The sequence below is a fragment of the Lodderomyces beijingensis genome (genome assembly GCF_963989305.1).
Source record: "Lodderomyces beijingensis strain CBS 14171 genome assembly, chromosome: 4".
NCBI classification, from domain to species: domain Eukaryota; kingdom Fungi; phylum Ascomycota; class Pichiomycetes; order Serinales; family Debaryomycetaceae; genus Lodderomyces; species Lodderomyces beijingensis.
The window spans coordinates 1,116,768-1,134,178 of NC_089973.1; the positions used below are offsets into that span (position 1 = coordinate 1,116,768).

Here is a 17,411-nt window from a genome sequence, read left to right on the forward strand (position 1 = left end):
TTGTTGCCACCTTTGGCATAAACAAAGGCATTCAAAAGTAGTAGAGGAGAGAGAGAGGGATGAAAAGCTAAATACATCTTAGAAGGTAAACGCAAACTTTTTTATTCAATTTTCAAATTTCAATTTTTTTTACTTTTGCTATTTGAGCCTTGCAAGTGACAACCTCGAAACGCATTTTTCGTTCAACAACAAAGAAAGTTTCGATATCTCATGGAAAAACCCTCAAGCATCAATGCAATAAGCGGTTCGCAACGCGGGAAACTTTTCTATTGAGTATTCCCACCCATTCAACAAAACGCTCAAAGTCTGCATCTTCAATAGCCTCGTTCAAACCGGGCAAGTTCTGACCAGCATAGCCCGTGAATCTACCACTGGCGAACACAATGTGTTTGAACCATGGTCTCTTGTGCAAACCCTTGAGATGCAAAAAGTTGCGCTCAAAGTACTTCAAGGCCAAGTTTTGGTGCTTGATGCGGAAGTGCAACTTGATTCTTTGCCAGAATGGCAAGTCTTTGATCGTTTCGAATCGGAACTGCAAGTCCTTGGACGCCAAGTCAAATCCTTTGGTGGAGTTGCTCAAAAACTTCAACTGGTGGTAGGTGTGGTTGAGAAGACCCTCCAACGATTGGTCGCTGTCAGTTTCAGGATCTTCACAGCCACTGGTGATTCTCATCTGCATCATTCTGCACATAGGCTCAACGTAGCGGTTCATGGTGACTTCTTTTATAAACTTGTATTCATCCAAGTCAAACTTGCCAAGCCCAAGGGAGCTTACCGACTGATTGAGCCATCCAGTGGGGATCTTTTCGAGGGTCTTGTTATAGTACTCGATCAATCCCAGTGCATACGAGTTCAAGTTGAAATAGATAACCTCCTTCTCACTCAACGCCAACGCCAACAATCCCAAGTACTTGGCACACAAGTTGTGATAAACAAAGCCTTCATCGCCAAATTTCTCCATCCAATGGTAAGAGTCGTAGTTGGAATGATAATGGTAGATTGGGTCGCCTTTTCCTCCCCCAAAGCCCATATCCACGGAGGGAATGCCCAAGTGCTCCAAGTACACAGTGTAGTCCGAGCCGCTTCCCAAGGTTCTTATCTTTTCGCCGCCGTGGTTTTCAACGTAGTGATCGTACAAGGATCCGCCTTTGGGGTACTCCAATTTCTTTGCGACATCAAACAACAATTCGTTCAAAACGGGCGACGACTCCAAGTTGAAGTTCTTGCCACTAACGGAAACATCCAAGTTGAGGTACGCCACAACCTCGCGTTGGTATTTTTTGGCGAAATATTCTCCCTGCTCGGTAGACCCTAACAAGCCGTACTCTTCTCCGTCGTAGCTGTGCAATATGATTGTGCGCTTGAACTTATGCCCGGCTTTTTTCAAGTCGCCTAGTGCTCTGGCCACTTCCAACAATGTCGAAGACCCGCTGTTTGGATCTCCGGCACCGCCTTTGATCCAAGCATCACGGTGATTGCCCAATATAATCACCTCGTTGGACTTTTCACCCTCGATTTCTCCGTAAACGTTCCACAAGGTGGTGATATTGAAATCTTGCTCATTGTAGAGATTGAGCTCAAATTTCGAAGGTCCAGTTGAGTAATCAAACCCTTCCAATTCACCTTCAAAGCCAGCAATCTTTGCACCGTGGCCATTTAGCTTGTGCAATATTGGTTTCACTTCTCGGTAGGATATAGGCAACACTGGGATTCTGCCGATGCTTGTGTGCGGGTCTTCTCTATGTACACCAGGCTTGGAGGCATAGCCTGGAGTGGTTGGGTCACCCGGTGCTGAGCCTTCTCCGCCTAGAAACTGTACACTTCCCCTTTGAACGGAACTTTCCTGTCTAGCGGGGCCCTTGGGGTATTGTTCGTAGCCGTTTGCTGGGGTGAGTCCATAATCGTCGCCAGGGTCGGAGTAGATCAAAACCCCAATGGCGCCCAAGTCCTGCGCGAATTTAACCTTGAGTCCTCTAAATATCTTTCCGTATCGAACTACAACGATGTGGCCCTTGACGTCAATGCCTTCATTTGCCAACTTCTCAAAGTCTTCCCTTGTACCATAGTTGGCGTAGACGTAGTTGCCAGTGACGTTCCCACTAGCGGCGTATCCCAAAAACGTAGGAACAGTGTCGTTGTGGGTGGTGGGATCCTCGTCAATGACATCCTCTTGCAAAGGTGCCTGGTACACCACTTTTCCCTTGGAGTCGAGCAACTTCAAGTCATGATCCTTGGGGTAACTGACAAGGATTTCGTAAGGGTCAATGGTTGTGTCGAAGCCGTATTCCTTGAACTTCTCCTCGGTCCACTCCACCAATGGGTAGTTGGTGCCTGCTAAATGTGCCTCGGCGGAGTATTTTTTTGACCAGTTGGCAGCAAGATTGACCTCTAACGACTGAAGGAGAATTGCCTCGGGGTCTAGTAATTTTTCACCATAGTCTGCAAAGCTAAGGTTCGGAAATCTGAGGTAGTAAATGCACAACAAGGCGAAGCTGGCGACAGTGGTGAGTGTAATTGACCTGTAGTCCCACTTTTTCCCAACTCTCTCCTTCCTCTCTCCAGCTGGTTTCTCATTCATATTTATTTATTATTCGTTACCGGTTGCAATGTCGATATCTCCTACCAAATAAATGAAGAAATAAATAAATGAAGTTGTGTCGGTGTTGATGAAAATTATTCATTCACTCATTCAATTAACTTATTAAATAAATAATTAATAACCGCTTCTTATCTTGCGCTCTATGGTGTCCGAAACTTATCAATATACTCCTTACTCTGTGCAAAGACAAAGGAAAAAGAACAAAGGGGAAAAAAAGGGACGGAGATACCTGGCGCGTGGGGGATGGGGGCAAGGGAGAAGAACGCGGAATTTTGACACCACGCTTTCCCGATTTGGAAAAAAGAGGAATTCTCTAAGTGTGTGTGTGTGGAAAAGAGAGAAAGACAAATAGAAAAAACCTAGGGGCTCTCACACAAACAACGCTTCATTTTGAAACCACACACAGCTAAACAACTTTCAATTCTCAGTTCTCCCCCTATATACATATGTTTATGTACAGTGATCCCTCTCGTCTATAAACTCGCCATGTTTACGTTCATGCTCAGGAAAATCGCCTTTTGCGACTTTTCAAAATTATGCGCCTGGCTCTTCAACTCTTCCGTCGATACGTTCTGGTCACCGATGGCATTCTTGAGATAGTTGAAAAAATAGTTGGTGGCTGGCTCGACCTTGTAATCAAACGAGTACATTCCTCGGTCGTACTCAAAGTCGTACGAATGGTTGATGTTTGTCGTTGTAATGTCATCAGCATCAAGTTGTCGCCCTGACCTTTTCCCTTCGTATTTTTGCCTGTAATCTTCAATTCTCACTTTTTGGCTGTGGTTTTCACGGTCAACAATTCTCCGAAACTCGCTGTTTCTGTCCCAACGTCTACTGAAGTCGATCAAAATCGGGTAGTTGTAGATGTTGACAATCGTGTTTATCGAAAAGTTTGAAAGCATAATCTCCTTAAAGTCAATCTTCTGCACCTTGATGTAAACAACGTCCGGGATAGGCACGGCGTTGGTTGCATTGTACTGCTCAAGACTGGCGGTGTTGATGAGCCGGTCTTCTGCGTCGAGCACTGTGTTTGCTGCCATATAGTGTGCTATAATTTGTTGCCTGGTGTTGAAAAACCGAATAGTGCGCAGGAGCTTTGCCGCCAAGTTTCTCAAGTAATGGTATTGGCTAACGTCCAGAACCTCGAACCGTTCAAACTTGAACAAGTCAAAATTGAAATCGGACTGCGGGTATCTTGCATTCCAGGTGTCTACCAAAAAGGTGCATCTGATTATCGGGAGCACATGAACCAATGCCTTGGCGATTGCAATGTAGAACAAGTAAAAAGTTCTCTTTAGCGGCGACATTGCACGTCCAATTGAACGTGCATAACTAGGCACCAACTTGAACCATCTGTTGACTAGTTCGTAAAGCAACGACGGCGAGAAATATTTGATTCCGCCAAACGAATTCTGTTCGCCGTTTTGGGCTTTGAAAAACTGGTCAATCTGCACAAATTGAGGATAAATGGTCTCAGCTAGGTCTTCCAAGAAATTTCCCAACTCGACAAAGTTTTTGATGATGTAACCGTTATTCTGAGAAGTCAATTCTGTGTTGTAATTGATAAATTTTTTAAATTGCACGAAATTGGACCGCAACTCGTTGATAACATCAAACTTGTAGTCGGGTGCCACAACTGCAGATGTGTGGTATCTCAAGGCAAAGGCGATAAATGATAAGCTTGGCAGGAGCTCACTGGAATTCCGGTGGTTTGAAAAGCAATTCCACAAGAGCGAGGCTGATCCGCCATGAATAAGCGTGACTGCTTTGGCACTTGCTTGCGTGTGAAAAAGCAACGACCATCCCGCATACCATGAGACTGTGGTTGTGCTTTCAATGTCGACTCCACCAACAGATTCTCGAAGATCCTTGATCAAAGTTCCAAAATAGGAATACGACTTTTTGGTGAGAATCTCTTGTATCGCTGAGGTGAAACACGTGGTGCTGCTTTTCGATTTCAAAGCATTGTTACACACTTTTAAAATGATGTTGAGGGACCTGTCCATAAAGAAGGTAAAGTAGATGTAGTGCAAGTTTATTGCGTGAGCGAAAATGGATATCCACATTCTTCGGTCGTCCTTTTCCGTCCAATCAGACTGTTGTAACAGCAAAGTGTGTAGATTGGACAAGGGCTTGTACAGTTTAGCATTGGAAGTGAATAGAATCTTGATGTCTTTTGAGTGTTTCAACACGGGGAAAGATTCGAGCGACTTGTTTGCGTTTGGTAACGGCTCACCATAAAACTGGCGAGGTGTGATTGCAGTTGCTCCTCCACCACCACTACTGTTTGTTTTCACGCTATGCTCATTGGCAAAAATATCAATGCCAAAGTGTCGAGTAAATATCGAGTTGGATCTTTCAAAACTGTCAACGGATCGAGCGTCATCTAATAGATCACCTTTGGACTGACCGTCGTGGCCAAGGTGCGTTGCATCCAAAGTACCGATATTGGTTGCATGCAGGTATGGGCCATTCTCATCCAGTACCTCGGTCAAACTCTCTGAAAAATGGAGGTCATTATTGGCGGCCGAAATCTTTTTAATTGCATCTTTGTAAACGGCCAAGTTCAAATCGACATCTTCCACGGGAACATTGAAGTAATGGTCCAAGTCGTTGCTTGCTACAAAGTCAAAGATGTTGGGTGGGGTCTTTGACGATGGTGCTTGGTTTGGGATAAACGTTGACAAGTAGTTTGAAAAAAGTTCATTGACATCGTTTGGTGAATCTGAATAAGGAGACGAGTGTAGTGAGTTTGGTGGATTGAAAATGGGCGGTGAAGCTGCGACCCTAGCTTGCCCGAACGTATCTGGTGTTTTGAGATTTAAACTTGAACCATGGACTGTGTTGTTAGCGCTGTTGTTAATGTTGCTGTTGCTGTTGTTATCACCATTGTTGTTGTTGCTGCTGTTGTTGTTGCTGTTGTTATTGTTGTTGTTGATGTTGTTGAGTAATCTTGCAGGAATACTCATTTGCATTGTAGATTTAATCCCATTTCGTTGGTCATGGTCATAACCTAAAGGAGGAAGTAAGAATGTGTTGCTTGTAGGAATAGGATTCTGTGAGGGAGGAGCAATGGCCAAATTGGCAGAAGGGATCAAGTTCAAAGGTTGGATTGGGTTTTGCTGGACTGTTGCCAACACTGAGGTGGGCATGTTGGTGTTTTGTTTAAAGTGACCATTTTGAATAGAAAATTTTGGTTGCAACCGGGACCGATCTTGAGCGTGATCGTAATTATGATTCTGATTCTGGTCGTTATTGTGATCTCGATCTCGATCTTGATCTTGACCTCGATCTTGGTCTTGGTCTATCAAGATTTCAGGTGGCCGTTGCTCCCGTTGCAGCTGTTTTTTGGCGTGATCATTTGAATCTTCTGCATCTTCGTTTGCTCGCTTTAAATTCTTTCTTCGTAGCTTTTCCAATTTATCTTCAGAGTAGTCGAGGTAGCCGCATCTATAATTTTTCTTTATGCAATTTTGGCACGACGGAAGCTCTTCCGAACACTTGATTCTCTTGTGTTTGCAATTTGGACAACCTAGGAACTGGATGTTAGTAATTGAAAATTGAACAATTTGACTGGTTTGACATACCGTCTCTTGAATTTTTGTGGGGTCTTCTACTTTTGCGTTCTTTAGCACGAGGCAATATGGCATGGTGCCGTAGGTTGGAAAAATGGGGTTCTTGTTGTGGTTGAGTCACTGGTTGTGGTAGTCGAGTCGATAGATTGGTTTGGGTCGGGCTCTGTAAAGTTGGCGCAACAGAAGAGGGAACTTGGTTTACATGATTTCGCCGCGGTGGATGTGCTGCTGATGTTGAAGCTGAAGTCGGTGGTGCCTGTTGTTGTTGTTGTTGCTGTTGTCGCTGATGTTGTTGTGGTGGTGGTGGTGGTGGCTGTTGTTGTTGTTGCTGCTGCTGCTGTTGATGATGGTGATGATGATACTGATTAAGATCTGTCATATTTTAAAAAAGAATCGGTGATGCAGAATTATGTTGTTTATTTGGGTGTTGTAAAAATTTTGATTTTCAAGATCTCAAACACATGTAGGATGAACTCTGATAATAATCGGCTGGGTAAATCAGGGGAAGGGGTTTCCATGAGACATCAAAGGGGCCAGGCAGTAAAGATAGAAGATACTGGAATAGAAATTGGAATAAAAATTGGAATGGAAATTAAAACTGGAACTGGAAATATAACTGAATTTGGGAAATGGGAAATGGGAATGGAACGATGCTAATATATTATGAGAAATAATTTAACTTGGAAATATGGTGCTGAAAATGATTGAACGACGAATGATTGAAATTTAGAAGCTCTCTTCCCGTTTACGAATATATGTGGGTTGAAGATCTGGTGACCTTGGCGGTGGTGCTGCTGGTGGTGATGCTGATGCTGCTGCTGCTGTTGCTGCTTATGACGGTGCTGATGACGATGCTGAGAGTTGAAGAAAATGTGAGACTGCTGTTGCTGTCGATGATGATTTACTTTGGTAGTTCGTGATAGATATACAAAATAAAATCTGACAATTTCCTTCGTCTTCAGCTTCTTACTACTAACTGCTGCTGCCACTACTATTATTACTGCTACTACTACTACTGTTACTACTGCTGCTACTAGCACTAACTCCACTACCACTACTACTACTACAATGTTAAGGATATGTTGCTGTTGTTCTCGTTGCGGGCGAGGTGGACAATAGGGAGAGGCAGTTTGGTTAGTAGTCAGTAGTCAATAGTTTGTAGAGATATGTGGTCTCATAACGCATTTCAGTGTTTTTAGTAGCAGATCCAGTACTGCACACAATGCCAGAGATTATTTCTATTTTGTGGTTCAATTTTTTTTTTTTCAAAAATAAATAAAAAAAAAAACCCTTGAAGAGAGCAAAGGGCCCATGTGGTAGCATATATATATATACACACACACCACTAACACTATCAACAACCAACTTGCTCCAACCCACGAGTTGGAAAACTACTCGTGTAGCCAATAATAACTACTACACCAGTACATCCTCGAACAATATAGCAGAATCGACTACCACTACTACTTCTTTAAAGAAGTTAGAAAAAAAAAAAAGGTTGGAATTTTGCCAGATGGATAGTAGTGGTGTAGTCAAGACAAGACAAGATCAGACCCTCTTGTTGTCCATACAATACCCCAAATTGTCGTGAATTTCGCAATAAATGGATACTACCACAGGTTGACTGCTGACACACATCTCATCTCTCTGCTTCTTTGTAGTACCACTGCTGGGCTTGTTCCATGGCGATATGATTTTCCAGCTTGCTACATTTCCCTCTGATAAGCTTTTTAAGTTGAAAGGACTCGATGGATGAGATTGATGGATGTGTCACATTTCAAAAATCTTAATATATCTCCGCCTTGCCTCATTTCCTGCTGTCTGCTTACTGTTTACTGTTTACTGTTTCTGTTTCTGTTTCTGTTTCTCGTTTGTTGTCTGTTGTTTGCCAATAACCATCGATGCTTGCCACCTTTATTATGAGCGTTGATTTTTATTATCCGCAATTTCTCTCTCCGTCTCTCTGCCTCTCGATGCGGCCAATCGGAGATAAATCTAGATACTTTTTAATTTTCTTTTTCCGCTTCTTTCTGGGTCTTCTGTTACGAACGAACGAAGATGCACTCAAATCAGTTGCCACATCCTAGTAATATCACTAAGACAAGAGGGAAGGTGGTGAAAAAAAAAGGCAGCAAATACGCCTCGTTGACAGCATTCCATTGTAGTTTAGGCTTTATTCTTTTCTTGCTTATGTTTGCGCAATCAAGCGAAATCGACTCAAATCAAATCAAAGTAAAAACTCTGGAGTTTTTGATTGGTTGCTTGGTTGATCGATTGATCGACATCATCTAGTAGTACGCGAGGAAGAATGTCAATTGCGATGAAGTTTCAATAAATAGAGTTTCTTTTACCAGCGAAGTTCACTTTACATAATCTTTGTCACGTGGCTCAAAACTCAAAACTCAAAACCCAAAAACTCAAATTTCAACTTTCAACTTTCAAGTTTCAAAATTTTGCTGTCTCGTAGAGAATAGAGTGGGTTCTTCGTCAGTGATAAAAAAAATTGATAGACGTTTCATGTTATATACAACAGACATCCTCGGTTGCGCTTTTACCCTCGTATGATCTAGACCCTACCAATACTACTATTGTCACTGCCACTGTATTGTTCGTTTTTTTGTCTTTTGTCTCAACAACAGAGAAGTAGAAAGTAAATGTCAAGAATCTGTTTTTCTTCCATCCTAATGATATCTAGCCCGGCTTTCGTAGCCCCCTTTTGCTCCGTAGAATCTTCCGCCCTGGTCTACCAGGTTACTATATTGCAACTCGTTAATTTACCTGGGTCTCAGTGTCCCTTGTCAGCGATACATTTCAAACTTCACTACTTGTTGGTGACATCGGGTTTTCCTCTTGTAAATCTGAATATCACATTTTTTTGACCTGAAACAATTGCCAAATTTACGAGAATTTTATCAAAGTTTGCAGAAACAACTGTAAGCTGAAGAAATTTACGCCAATTTTGATGCAATTTCTTTCCAAAAAAAGGTGAAGCACGGATTAGAAGCTTGGTTTTCTAGAGTAGACACACCATCTAAACCATTGACTCATTGAGTTTATTTGACAGATCCTCTCCTTTTATTCACTCTCCGCAACGCAACGGAAATAACATGGACCCCTTGACTCTCCCCCTCGACTTCCGCCCTCCTTAAGTTGTATCATATTATTGTTTTGACTCTCGTTACGGGGAACAGAGTAGCGCCATCTATGAATCAAAGTGGGACTAACAACATCACAAATCTGTCAAGTGATTTTTCCGTTTAAACGGAAGCAGCCGGAGTTTTCATTTTTCAATTTTTTGCTCAAGTGGTTGAAGTTGCAATTTAAGCAGAGATCCGAAAAGGGGATGTGCTTGCTTGTAGTGGGCCAATTATACCGAAAAGGGTCAAGCTGAGACAATTTTGTCTCTTTTTGAAAAAATATAGCCGTTGAACTTCGAGCATTTTTAGGGGAGGAAGGGGGGGGGGTTTCTACTGGGACTCGAGACCATCATTACCTTCACCATCATCATCATCTTTATAAACACTTTTTAACTTTTCGGTCCACACACCGTTCCTCCGCCCAAACTCAATTTACTCATGTTTCCAATACTCCACATGTAAACGGACCAAAGAGCCACTGAATGTCCCGGTTGTTTTCTTTTTGAAAGGTATTGCTTATCAACATCAAACCAACTTGTCGCATGTAACTAACCCGCCTGTGGGTCTTGCGGTCTCCTGTATCACCCTTAAACCCACATGTGCACAACTCTGAACTCAATATTACACAGCTCAGCCACCTAAGAACAGGTTTTTTTTTTACACTTTTGCCCCCTTTCTCCGTTCTTCCCCCTTATCTGCAACATGTAATGGAGAGAGAAAAAAAAAAAGATGACAATCTTGCTTTGTCGATTAAAATCCAACTGCGCATAATCATCAATCTTGTTTAGAAAGCAATTGAAAATAAGAATCAGCCCTTTTTCCCCGGAAATCCTTCTCGATGCTACTACCACCACCATAACTACTCCTCCCCTATCCATCTCATTGCAAACACAACTCCAGTTCCTTTTTTCGCTTTCTTTCTTCATCATGCCAATCATATACTTTGAACCGAAATCGCATTTGGTGAAACGCGAAATTGGCGGAGGCTACGCCATTTTCGGAGTAGCAGCAATAGCAGTGTTCTGCGTCGCGTGCTGGGTGATTGTAACCATCAAAAACAAGGAGAAGAAAGCAAGAGAGCAAAGATCATCACCAGCTGCTACACGCAATGGCACCATTTCCATCGCACCGGCAAGTGGGAGAAGGACGACCGAAAGAGGGTTGCCTGCGTATAACGAGGCTCCCCCCATGTGTGAGCTTGGCCTACTGCAGAGGGGGTACGATTTGCCTAGTGATTATGTTCCTGCGTACTCGGCCGAGGCTGGTGCTCTGGATATGGGATTCTACGACCAACTGGGGAAGTTTGTTTCTACACGAGTCGAATCGAGGCCAGTTGGCGAGACTCTGGCGGCGACGCATTACCAATCCCAGCCACCTCGTCTGATGGTGTGAATCGGGGGAAATAGAGGGGAAGTTTGAGGAGAACAAGAGTTGCACTTATTTGAGGTGGATGACTAGACGCTGGGCCCTGGGTGTTGGACCTCGGATGCTGGACCCCGGACGCAAAACCCCGGATGCTGGACCCCGGACGCAAAACCCTTTTGAGCTAGCCTTGCTAACTTCTTCTAGAGTACCTGTCTTCCCCCCCGCCCCCCTTCTACTTCCAGCATTTATACGTTATACCCTGATTGGATAATAGATTAATCGGTAATTTTTTTGCAACCATCTCTCTTTAATCGTTTGCTTGATGATAATTTTTCTCTACAATCTAGCCAACAGTATAAATTAAAAATATATTATTAAACAGTAGAAAGATTTGAAACAAAGTAATGTAAGTGGAGTAAAAAATACAAGCAACCTAAATGCAATCAATTACCAAAGTCAATTAATCAATCAATCAAAGGCAAGGGCAAAACCTAGACTCTAATGGCATCCTCATAGGTGGGAGGCGGACCAGTGAAAATGATTTGACCCTTGTCGTTAAAAGTGGCATTTTCATCGGAAACATCAACTCCTTGCTTGAGCGCCTTGTTCTTTTCAATCTCAGATAATCCCAATGGATCTTTTGCAATCCAAATGTGGGGCTCTTCCAGCGAGACTGCAGGGTCGTCATAAGCGTGTCTGATAAACTCGGGATTGTATTCAACATAGTTGAAGTAGGAGTTGGGCATAATGTTTCTAATCATTTCAAAAGTCTGAGTCTTGGGCTGGAAGAAAATCTTGAGCCACGAAATTCCCTTACCTGGAGCACCGACAACGCCATTGATTGCGTCTTTACCAACACCGCGTTTTTCCTCGTCTTGAGAACTGGGTGCTTCTTGGAATGGACCACCACCACCACCCAAAGTCGAGGGGCGTGGCGTCTTTTCAGAGTGCGATCCTTTTTCGCTTTCAATGTTGCCGATTTTAGTATCAATGTCAGAACCGCGCTGGTCGTAGCTTGCTCCTGCAACAGATGGATCATGTTCTTTAGTGGTGGCAGCTGCAGGGTTTCTATCGGGCAAGACCTGGTCTTTAATGTCGACATTGGACAATCCCAACTGGTTTCCACCTTCCCAGTAATTTTGACCTTCACGTTTGATTTCCGAGTAACCTTGGTCGTACATTGGGTAGGTGTAAGTAGTGTCGCCAGCAGCGTATTTGATTGCCGAGATTGGAACAGCATCAACATTGTACAAAAACTTGTGTTTCATCCAGTACTTGGCAGCAATGGTGACAAGGATAATCACAGCTTCCAATGCAACACAAGCCCAGTTCTTGGTAAAGACAAACAACGCAGTGATCCACAATTGGGCCAAGAACAACCCGGTGAACAATTGAAACATGGACTTGACATAGTTTCTGCCTCTAGCGTCAACGGTGCTTGGTCTCATGACATAAATCAAGGTGTAAATGTAGGCAAAGTAAAACAATGCAAAGGCAATTGCAGTGAAGCCCAAAATCAAAGGGGCAATAACCGAGTAGGCAAGAGCAATAACAGTCAACAATTGGAAACCTGGGTACAACACAGCAAATCCTGGTTGGCCCAAGGTGTTCCACCTCGTCCACTTGGCTCTTGGAGTGCTATCCAAGAGCTTGCCCAAGAATTGCGACAAGATCAAAGCAACAATCTGCAACAAGACCCCGGAACTGATGGTCAACCCTTGTACGCATAGATACGAGTAGTAGAAATTGACCGAAGGTGGGAATCTTTGAGACAACTGTTGCATAGCGGAACCGGGGTCCTTGACAATCTCCTGGGCCACCGAGGCAGCTGAAGAGCCCAAGGCAATGGCAAGAAAAACGTTAACCACTTGGAAGGCAAAGTACCAGCTTTGACAATATTCGTCAACTTGTTGGATCGAAAGACGACCCGAGATTCTGCCCATCCACTTGATCACTGGGGGAACCAACGACATCAAGATACTCAAGGCAACAGAGGGAAGCAAACCAGTAATAACACCCATAATGACGCTTGGCATGTTATTGATAAATCTCAAAAAGGGCACTTTTTCCGTCAAAAAGTTGATGTTTGAAATGGCACCCACAACGGCAACTGGAATACACCAAAAGATAATCATCAAGGTGAGAAAAGTGTTGGCAAGAACTTTTTTAATTCTTCTCTTTGTTGGAGTCAATTGCAAATTCTTCCAAATAACGTCATCGGGTGAAACACCAGTAACTCTCTTGACTCCTTTAAAAGCTTTATTGAATGGGATAGCTTGATAAGCCTTTTGCAACTCCAATTGAGAAGGAAACTCAAGAAAGACGGCTGGCAACAAGTCAAATGTTTGGTACTCGTCTTGTTGCTTGGTGATTGATTTGTTCAATTCACCCAACTTTTCAGCACCATAATTTAAAGTGTCAACTTTTTTACCAATAAGAAATTTCAATCTATGGGTTGGCCTCTTTTTGCCATCTTTCAAGTACGCGTTAAGGTCGTCGCTTGGTTCAGGTGCCGGTTTGCTCTTCTTGATGCACTTGTTCTTCAACTTGACAGCCTTGGTCAAGACCTTGTTCAAAGCGCCTTCGTATTTACTAGCCAACTTTGTTCTTTCTTCAACATTCTTTTCCAATTTCTTGTAGTTTCTAACCAACCAGATATTGGTGGCCGTCGGGAAATACGATCTCAAATTGGCATCAGTAAGGTCCTCTGTCGAAATCTCAGTCAACAACAACGTTCTTGAACTCAACATTGAGTCGTACAATGGGGTAGTTTGCAACACGTGTCTAAAAGTGGTGTAGTACACCAATTCACGGTAAATCAAGAAAATCACTGCTGCAAACAAGATCCACGACAAAAACACGTGAGCAAAAGTTCTCCATTTGTTGCGGACATTGGCAATGGTCAAGATATCAAAGCCGGAAACTGTTGAGCCTGGCTGGTTCATGTTACCATTGGTGATATTCACGGGGAATAAAATGGGCCAGGTGATTATAGCCCCCAAGATACAGATGCAGCAAAACTCGAAAAGAAACCGCAAAAAGAAATAACCATCTGCACCGGCATACTGGATGATGTAGGACTCTGGTCTTTTCAAAAGCGAGGCAAGCCAGCCAAAGGCGCCTTTTGGAGCCGGCTGCGTTTGCAAGTCATCGGGCAAGGTCTTGACGATGGAGCGTGGCTCATACACTCTCTTTTGGTGGTTCTTCACCGCAATGAATGCCAAGACAAAGATGACTGCAATCACTAACGTGGGTATAAGTGTTGATAGAAATTGAGAAACAGAACTGTTTGAAGAGGCCTGTTCCGCCATGGTTAGCAATCAATTATATATAACTGTATTCTTGCCCCGAGTCCAAATACTATGGGTGTAAAAGGTAGTTTAGCAATAGTTGTTGTTCCAATTGAACTGAACTATTATTGCAAAGAACTTGGGCCAAAGATGGAAAATGAAAAACAAAAAAACAAAATAAAAAGAACGTAGATGAAGAGGATATATGTTGCTGACGAATTGCTACAGAGGATATCTGTTTATACTTATACTCATAGCCGTATACACACACACTCTTTCTCTCTCATACTGGTACTGATACACTCCCACCCACTGGCACTCAAGCTTTGGCAACGCTAACTAAATAAAAAAAAAAAAAAATGTGGGTGATGTGAAATTTTTAAACTGAGCAGAAACAATAACACAAAGTTGAAAGAGAACAAAATTTCAGAATCAACACAATAGGGCTGACAACACTGCTATCCAAAGCCCACCCTGCCAGCACACCTCCCGGTACACCTTTTATTTGTGTGTGTATGGTTTGCTTTGTTTGTCGCTATGATTGCTTAAGGTACTGCTACTGTTCTTATTTAGTATGAGCTACATTAGACATATGAAAGAGGATGTTAACATGCATTCTACTACAACTAATAGTGGAGAGTATAGTCTACTGGAGTGGTGTCCTCTTGATCGGGGCTACCAAATGTGGCTACTTTCTTGGGGTTGTCATAAAAATCAACCCCGAATGACGTATTATTTTTTGTGACATTGGATAATATTGGATAACAAAGCTAAGTCTTTTTATTTTTTTTCTGTAGAATTGATCTCTAGCAAGGGGCCCTAAAACTGGATATGTGTTTATTCTGACTTTTCCCCCCTCCCCCTTCATTCAGGTGAATACACCATTTGTGTTAAACTGTGTTAAACTGTTCGAGTGTTTGATGTTTGATGTTTGAAAGTCAATCTTGTTTTCGTTTCGAGAATTTGACTCGGGGTGCACTTTTTTTTTTTTTTTTTTTTTTTCTCCGTCCTTGCTGATTTTGGTGGACAATACAACACACAACACACGCAGTCTGAAGCTTGCTCTTTTTCTTTCTCATCCCACTCATCTACAACTTACTCGTATCGACACTTGTTGTTTCCCCAATTATTACTGCTTCCCATGTAGAGCAGGGCAGATTGAGTGTGAATGTGGGTGTGTGAGAGGTCACGGATATTGTATTGATCAATATCAATATCAATCTCATAATCCTAGTGCTGCTCTCCCCCGATCTTACCATTTGTTCAAATAATTTTTTTTTGAACCATCGCCATGGCGAGTCATTGCTTTTTTTCAATTATGCCACGTATAACCATGGCGAGTAGAGCTACTTCAAGTTACGGACGCTGGTGGACTGGGTCGAGGTTGTCTCTCGTAGAATAATCCAAAAAATGCGAGGATGGAAAAACGAAAAAAAAAAAATACCCTCAACTTGGGCAATTTCCTACACAGACTACGTGACTCGATTCCAGGAATAATTAGATACGATTCGGTATTTGAGAAGAAATTGGGTCTGGCACAATCAAGTTATCGGATGAAAACCAAGAGACAGTAAGATGTTCTCCAAGAGGAGAGAGGAGGAGGGGGGAAGGGCGCAAACGTAGTATGAGATCATAGACACCCGAGAAGCAATTGCTTCTACACGCTCTATAGTATCAAGATCGGAGTTGTAGACAAAAGGCTGTGTTGCGAGCCCCGAAAAAACAAACGCTTATCTCTAACCCCTTTGGTGGAAGAGTTTATACCCTTTGACGTGGGAGAGTAACGAGCAAAAGCAGTTGCAGTTGCAGTTGCAGACAAAGTCAGTCACAGCCTCGTCTACGATGCACAGCGCGTCACTTTCTTTCTGTTTTCACTAGCTTGCTCTGCCTATTGTTGAAATGGGTGTTCTTTCTGAATACGTCATCGATAATTTTGCGGGTTAGCAGAGACACATATGCCATGATCAGCGCGGTGTGAAATTTCATTCTGCAACAACAATAACAACAAAAAGAAGAAGAAGAAAAGCAACCTTCCTTTCGAAATTAAGGGCTCTTGAACACACTTTGTTCTATTCGGAGGTGGGGTAGGAGCAGGTGCATGTATCAGTCATAATAACTACCACTAACATCTCACCCCCCCCCCCACAAGAGATGCCCAATGGTAGTTAGTGAACTGGTTTGACAAAGGCGCTGTATCAAGCAAGGAAAACTAAACTAGGCCACGGACCTAAACACCTAACGCCTTGGGCAAAAATAAATGTAAAAAAAAAGCAATTGCTGAGATTACGAAAGGCACACGGCTGCACCGTATAGTTCATATCTCGGAGTTTTTTTTTTTTTTATTTTACATGTCTTTTGGGAGCATTCTCTTTTCACACATGGCAGATTTGGCCGCATTTCCTCTTGGTGATGAGCTGTAGAACATCAAGCGATTTCCATACATATGCCTCTCTGAGTACGTTGCTTTGCCACAGCAAAAAAAAAAAAAAAAGAATCACGCCCTGGAGAAAATGTTCCCAGCTTCGTTACTTGTTGATACCGCTCGAGACCAAGAGACCCGGAAAGCACACGGAAACACTTGAACCAGCACCATCTCCAAGTGGTCTGGGCTGTGCACAAACGTTTTCTTTTTTTTAAAAAAGAATCAACTTTTACCAACATGACGACTACAGACTACATGAAAGCACAAAGACGCGACATTTTTTTTTTTTTTTTGCAACCACGACACCCGCCTAAGAACCAACGATTAAGCCACGAAAACCAAAACCAAAGAAACAGAAAAGGGAGAATATCCCGAGGGTGCCTAAATCTTAGCTAGAACACTCAGGCACAACACCCTGAACGAATGTTGTGTCTAAGACACTCTTTTTTAAAACTCAACTCAACAAAAAGCGTAGAAGCTTTTGTTGCTTGTGTTGTTTTGGTTTTTGTTTTCTTCTCTGCATCCTTCTCTGCCGTGCAAACTTTCCAGTGTTTTGGCTGCAAAAGGAGTAGAATGTTGGAAAAATTGGATTACCCCCCAAGCGAACCTTTTTTTTCTGTTTTTCCCCATCTGCTTTGAAAACAAAAGAGGACTAAATACTACTGAAAAGTGTTACTGATGTGGAACTCTACATCCTCGCTCAGCGGCCGGAGCCTTACATGAAGTACGAATGCAAATGAAACCTAGGTTTACTTTGGTATTATTCACAACGCACTAATGTGAGATGACGCTTCACATTTGGATATCAACTCATCGCCCAAGTGATATCGTGGCCGAGTGCGTTCACGTACCCGCGACTACAAAAAAGTTCAGTCGCTTTGGTGCCATGCGTCCAGTTTGCGGCATGCATGCCATCGTATATATGTATATGCGTGATCTATCGCTGCCGAGTTCATCCCAAAGCACCTCAACATCATGCCTCGCGGTCCATGACTAATAAGCAGAGCCTAGGATAAATTTCCC

General features: G+C 42.8%; 4 protein-coding genes across 4 annotated transcripts; 1 reads left to right on the forward strand and 3 right to left on the reverse strand. All coding sequences in view use genetic code 12, as the record gives it.

Annotated features, from left to right (window-relative positions):
* Nucleotides 1–229: 229 nt before the first annotated feature.
* LODBEIA_P35140 (uncharacterized protein) lies at nt 230–2,578 on the reverse strand (the record flags this gene model as incomplete). Its single annotated transcript, XM_066973633.1, has 1 exon — nt 230–2,578. The coding sequence occupies one exon, from the start codon at nt 2,576–2,578 to the stop codon at nt 230–232; it is 2,349 nt and encodes a 782-aa protein (XP_066830452.1).
* Nucleotides 2,579–3,072: 494 nt separating this feature from the next.
* On the reverse strand, nt 3,073–6,553 carry LODBEIA_P35150 (uncharacterized protein; the record flags this gene model as incomplete). The annotated part of the gene is made up of 2 exons (XM_066973634.1): nt 3,073–6,131; nt 6,187–6,553. The coding sequence occupies 2 exons, from the start codon at nt 6,551–6,553 to the stop codon at nt 3,073–3,075; spliced, it is 3,426 nt and encodes a 1,141-aa protein (XP_066830453.1).
* Nucleotides 6,554–10,238: 3,685 nt separating this feature from the next.
* LODBEIA_P35160 (uncharacterized protein) lies at nt 10,239–10,703 on the forward strand (the record flags this gene model as incomplete). The annotated part of the gene is made up of 1 exon (XM_066973635.1): nt 10,239–10,703. The coding sequence occupies one exon, from the start codon at nt 10,239–10,241 to the stop codon at nt 10,701–10,703; it is 465 nt and encodes a 154-aa protein (XP_066830454.1).
* Nucleotides 10,704–11,167: 464 nt separating this feature from the next.
* On the reverse strand, nt 11,168–13,987 carry LODBEIA_P35170 (uncharacterized protein; the record flags this gene model as incomplete). Its single annotated transcript, XM_066973636.1, has 1 exon — nt 11,168–13,987. The coding sequence occupies one exon, from the start codon at nt 13,985–13,987 to the stop codon at nt 11,168–11,170; it is 2,820 nt and encodes a 939-aa protein (XP_066830455.1).
* Nucleotides 13,988–17,411: the final 3,424 nt, after the last annotated feature.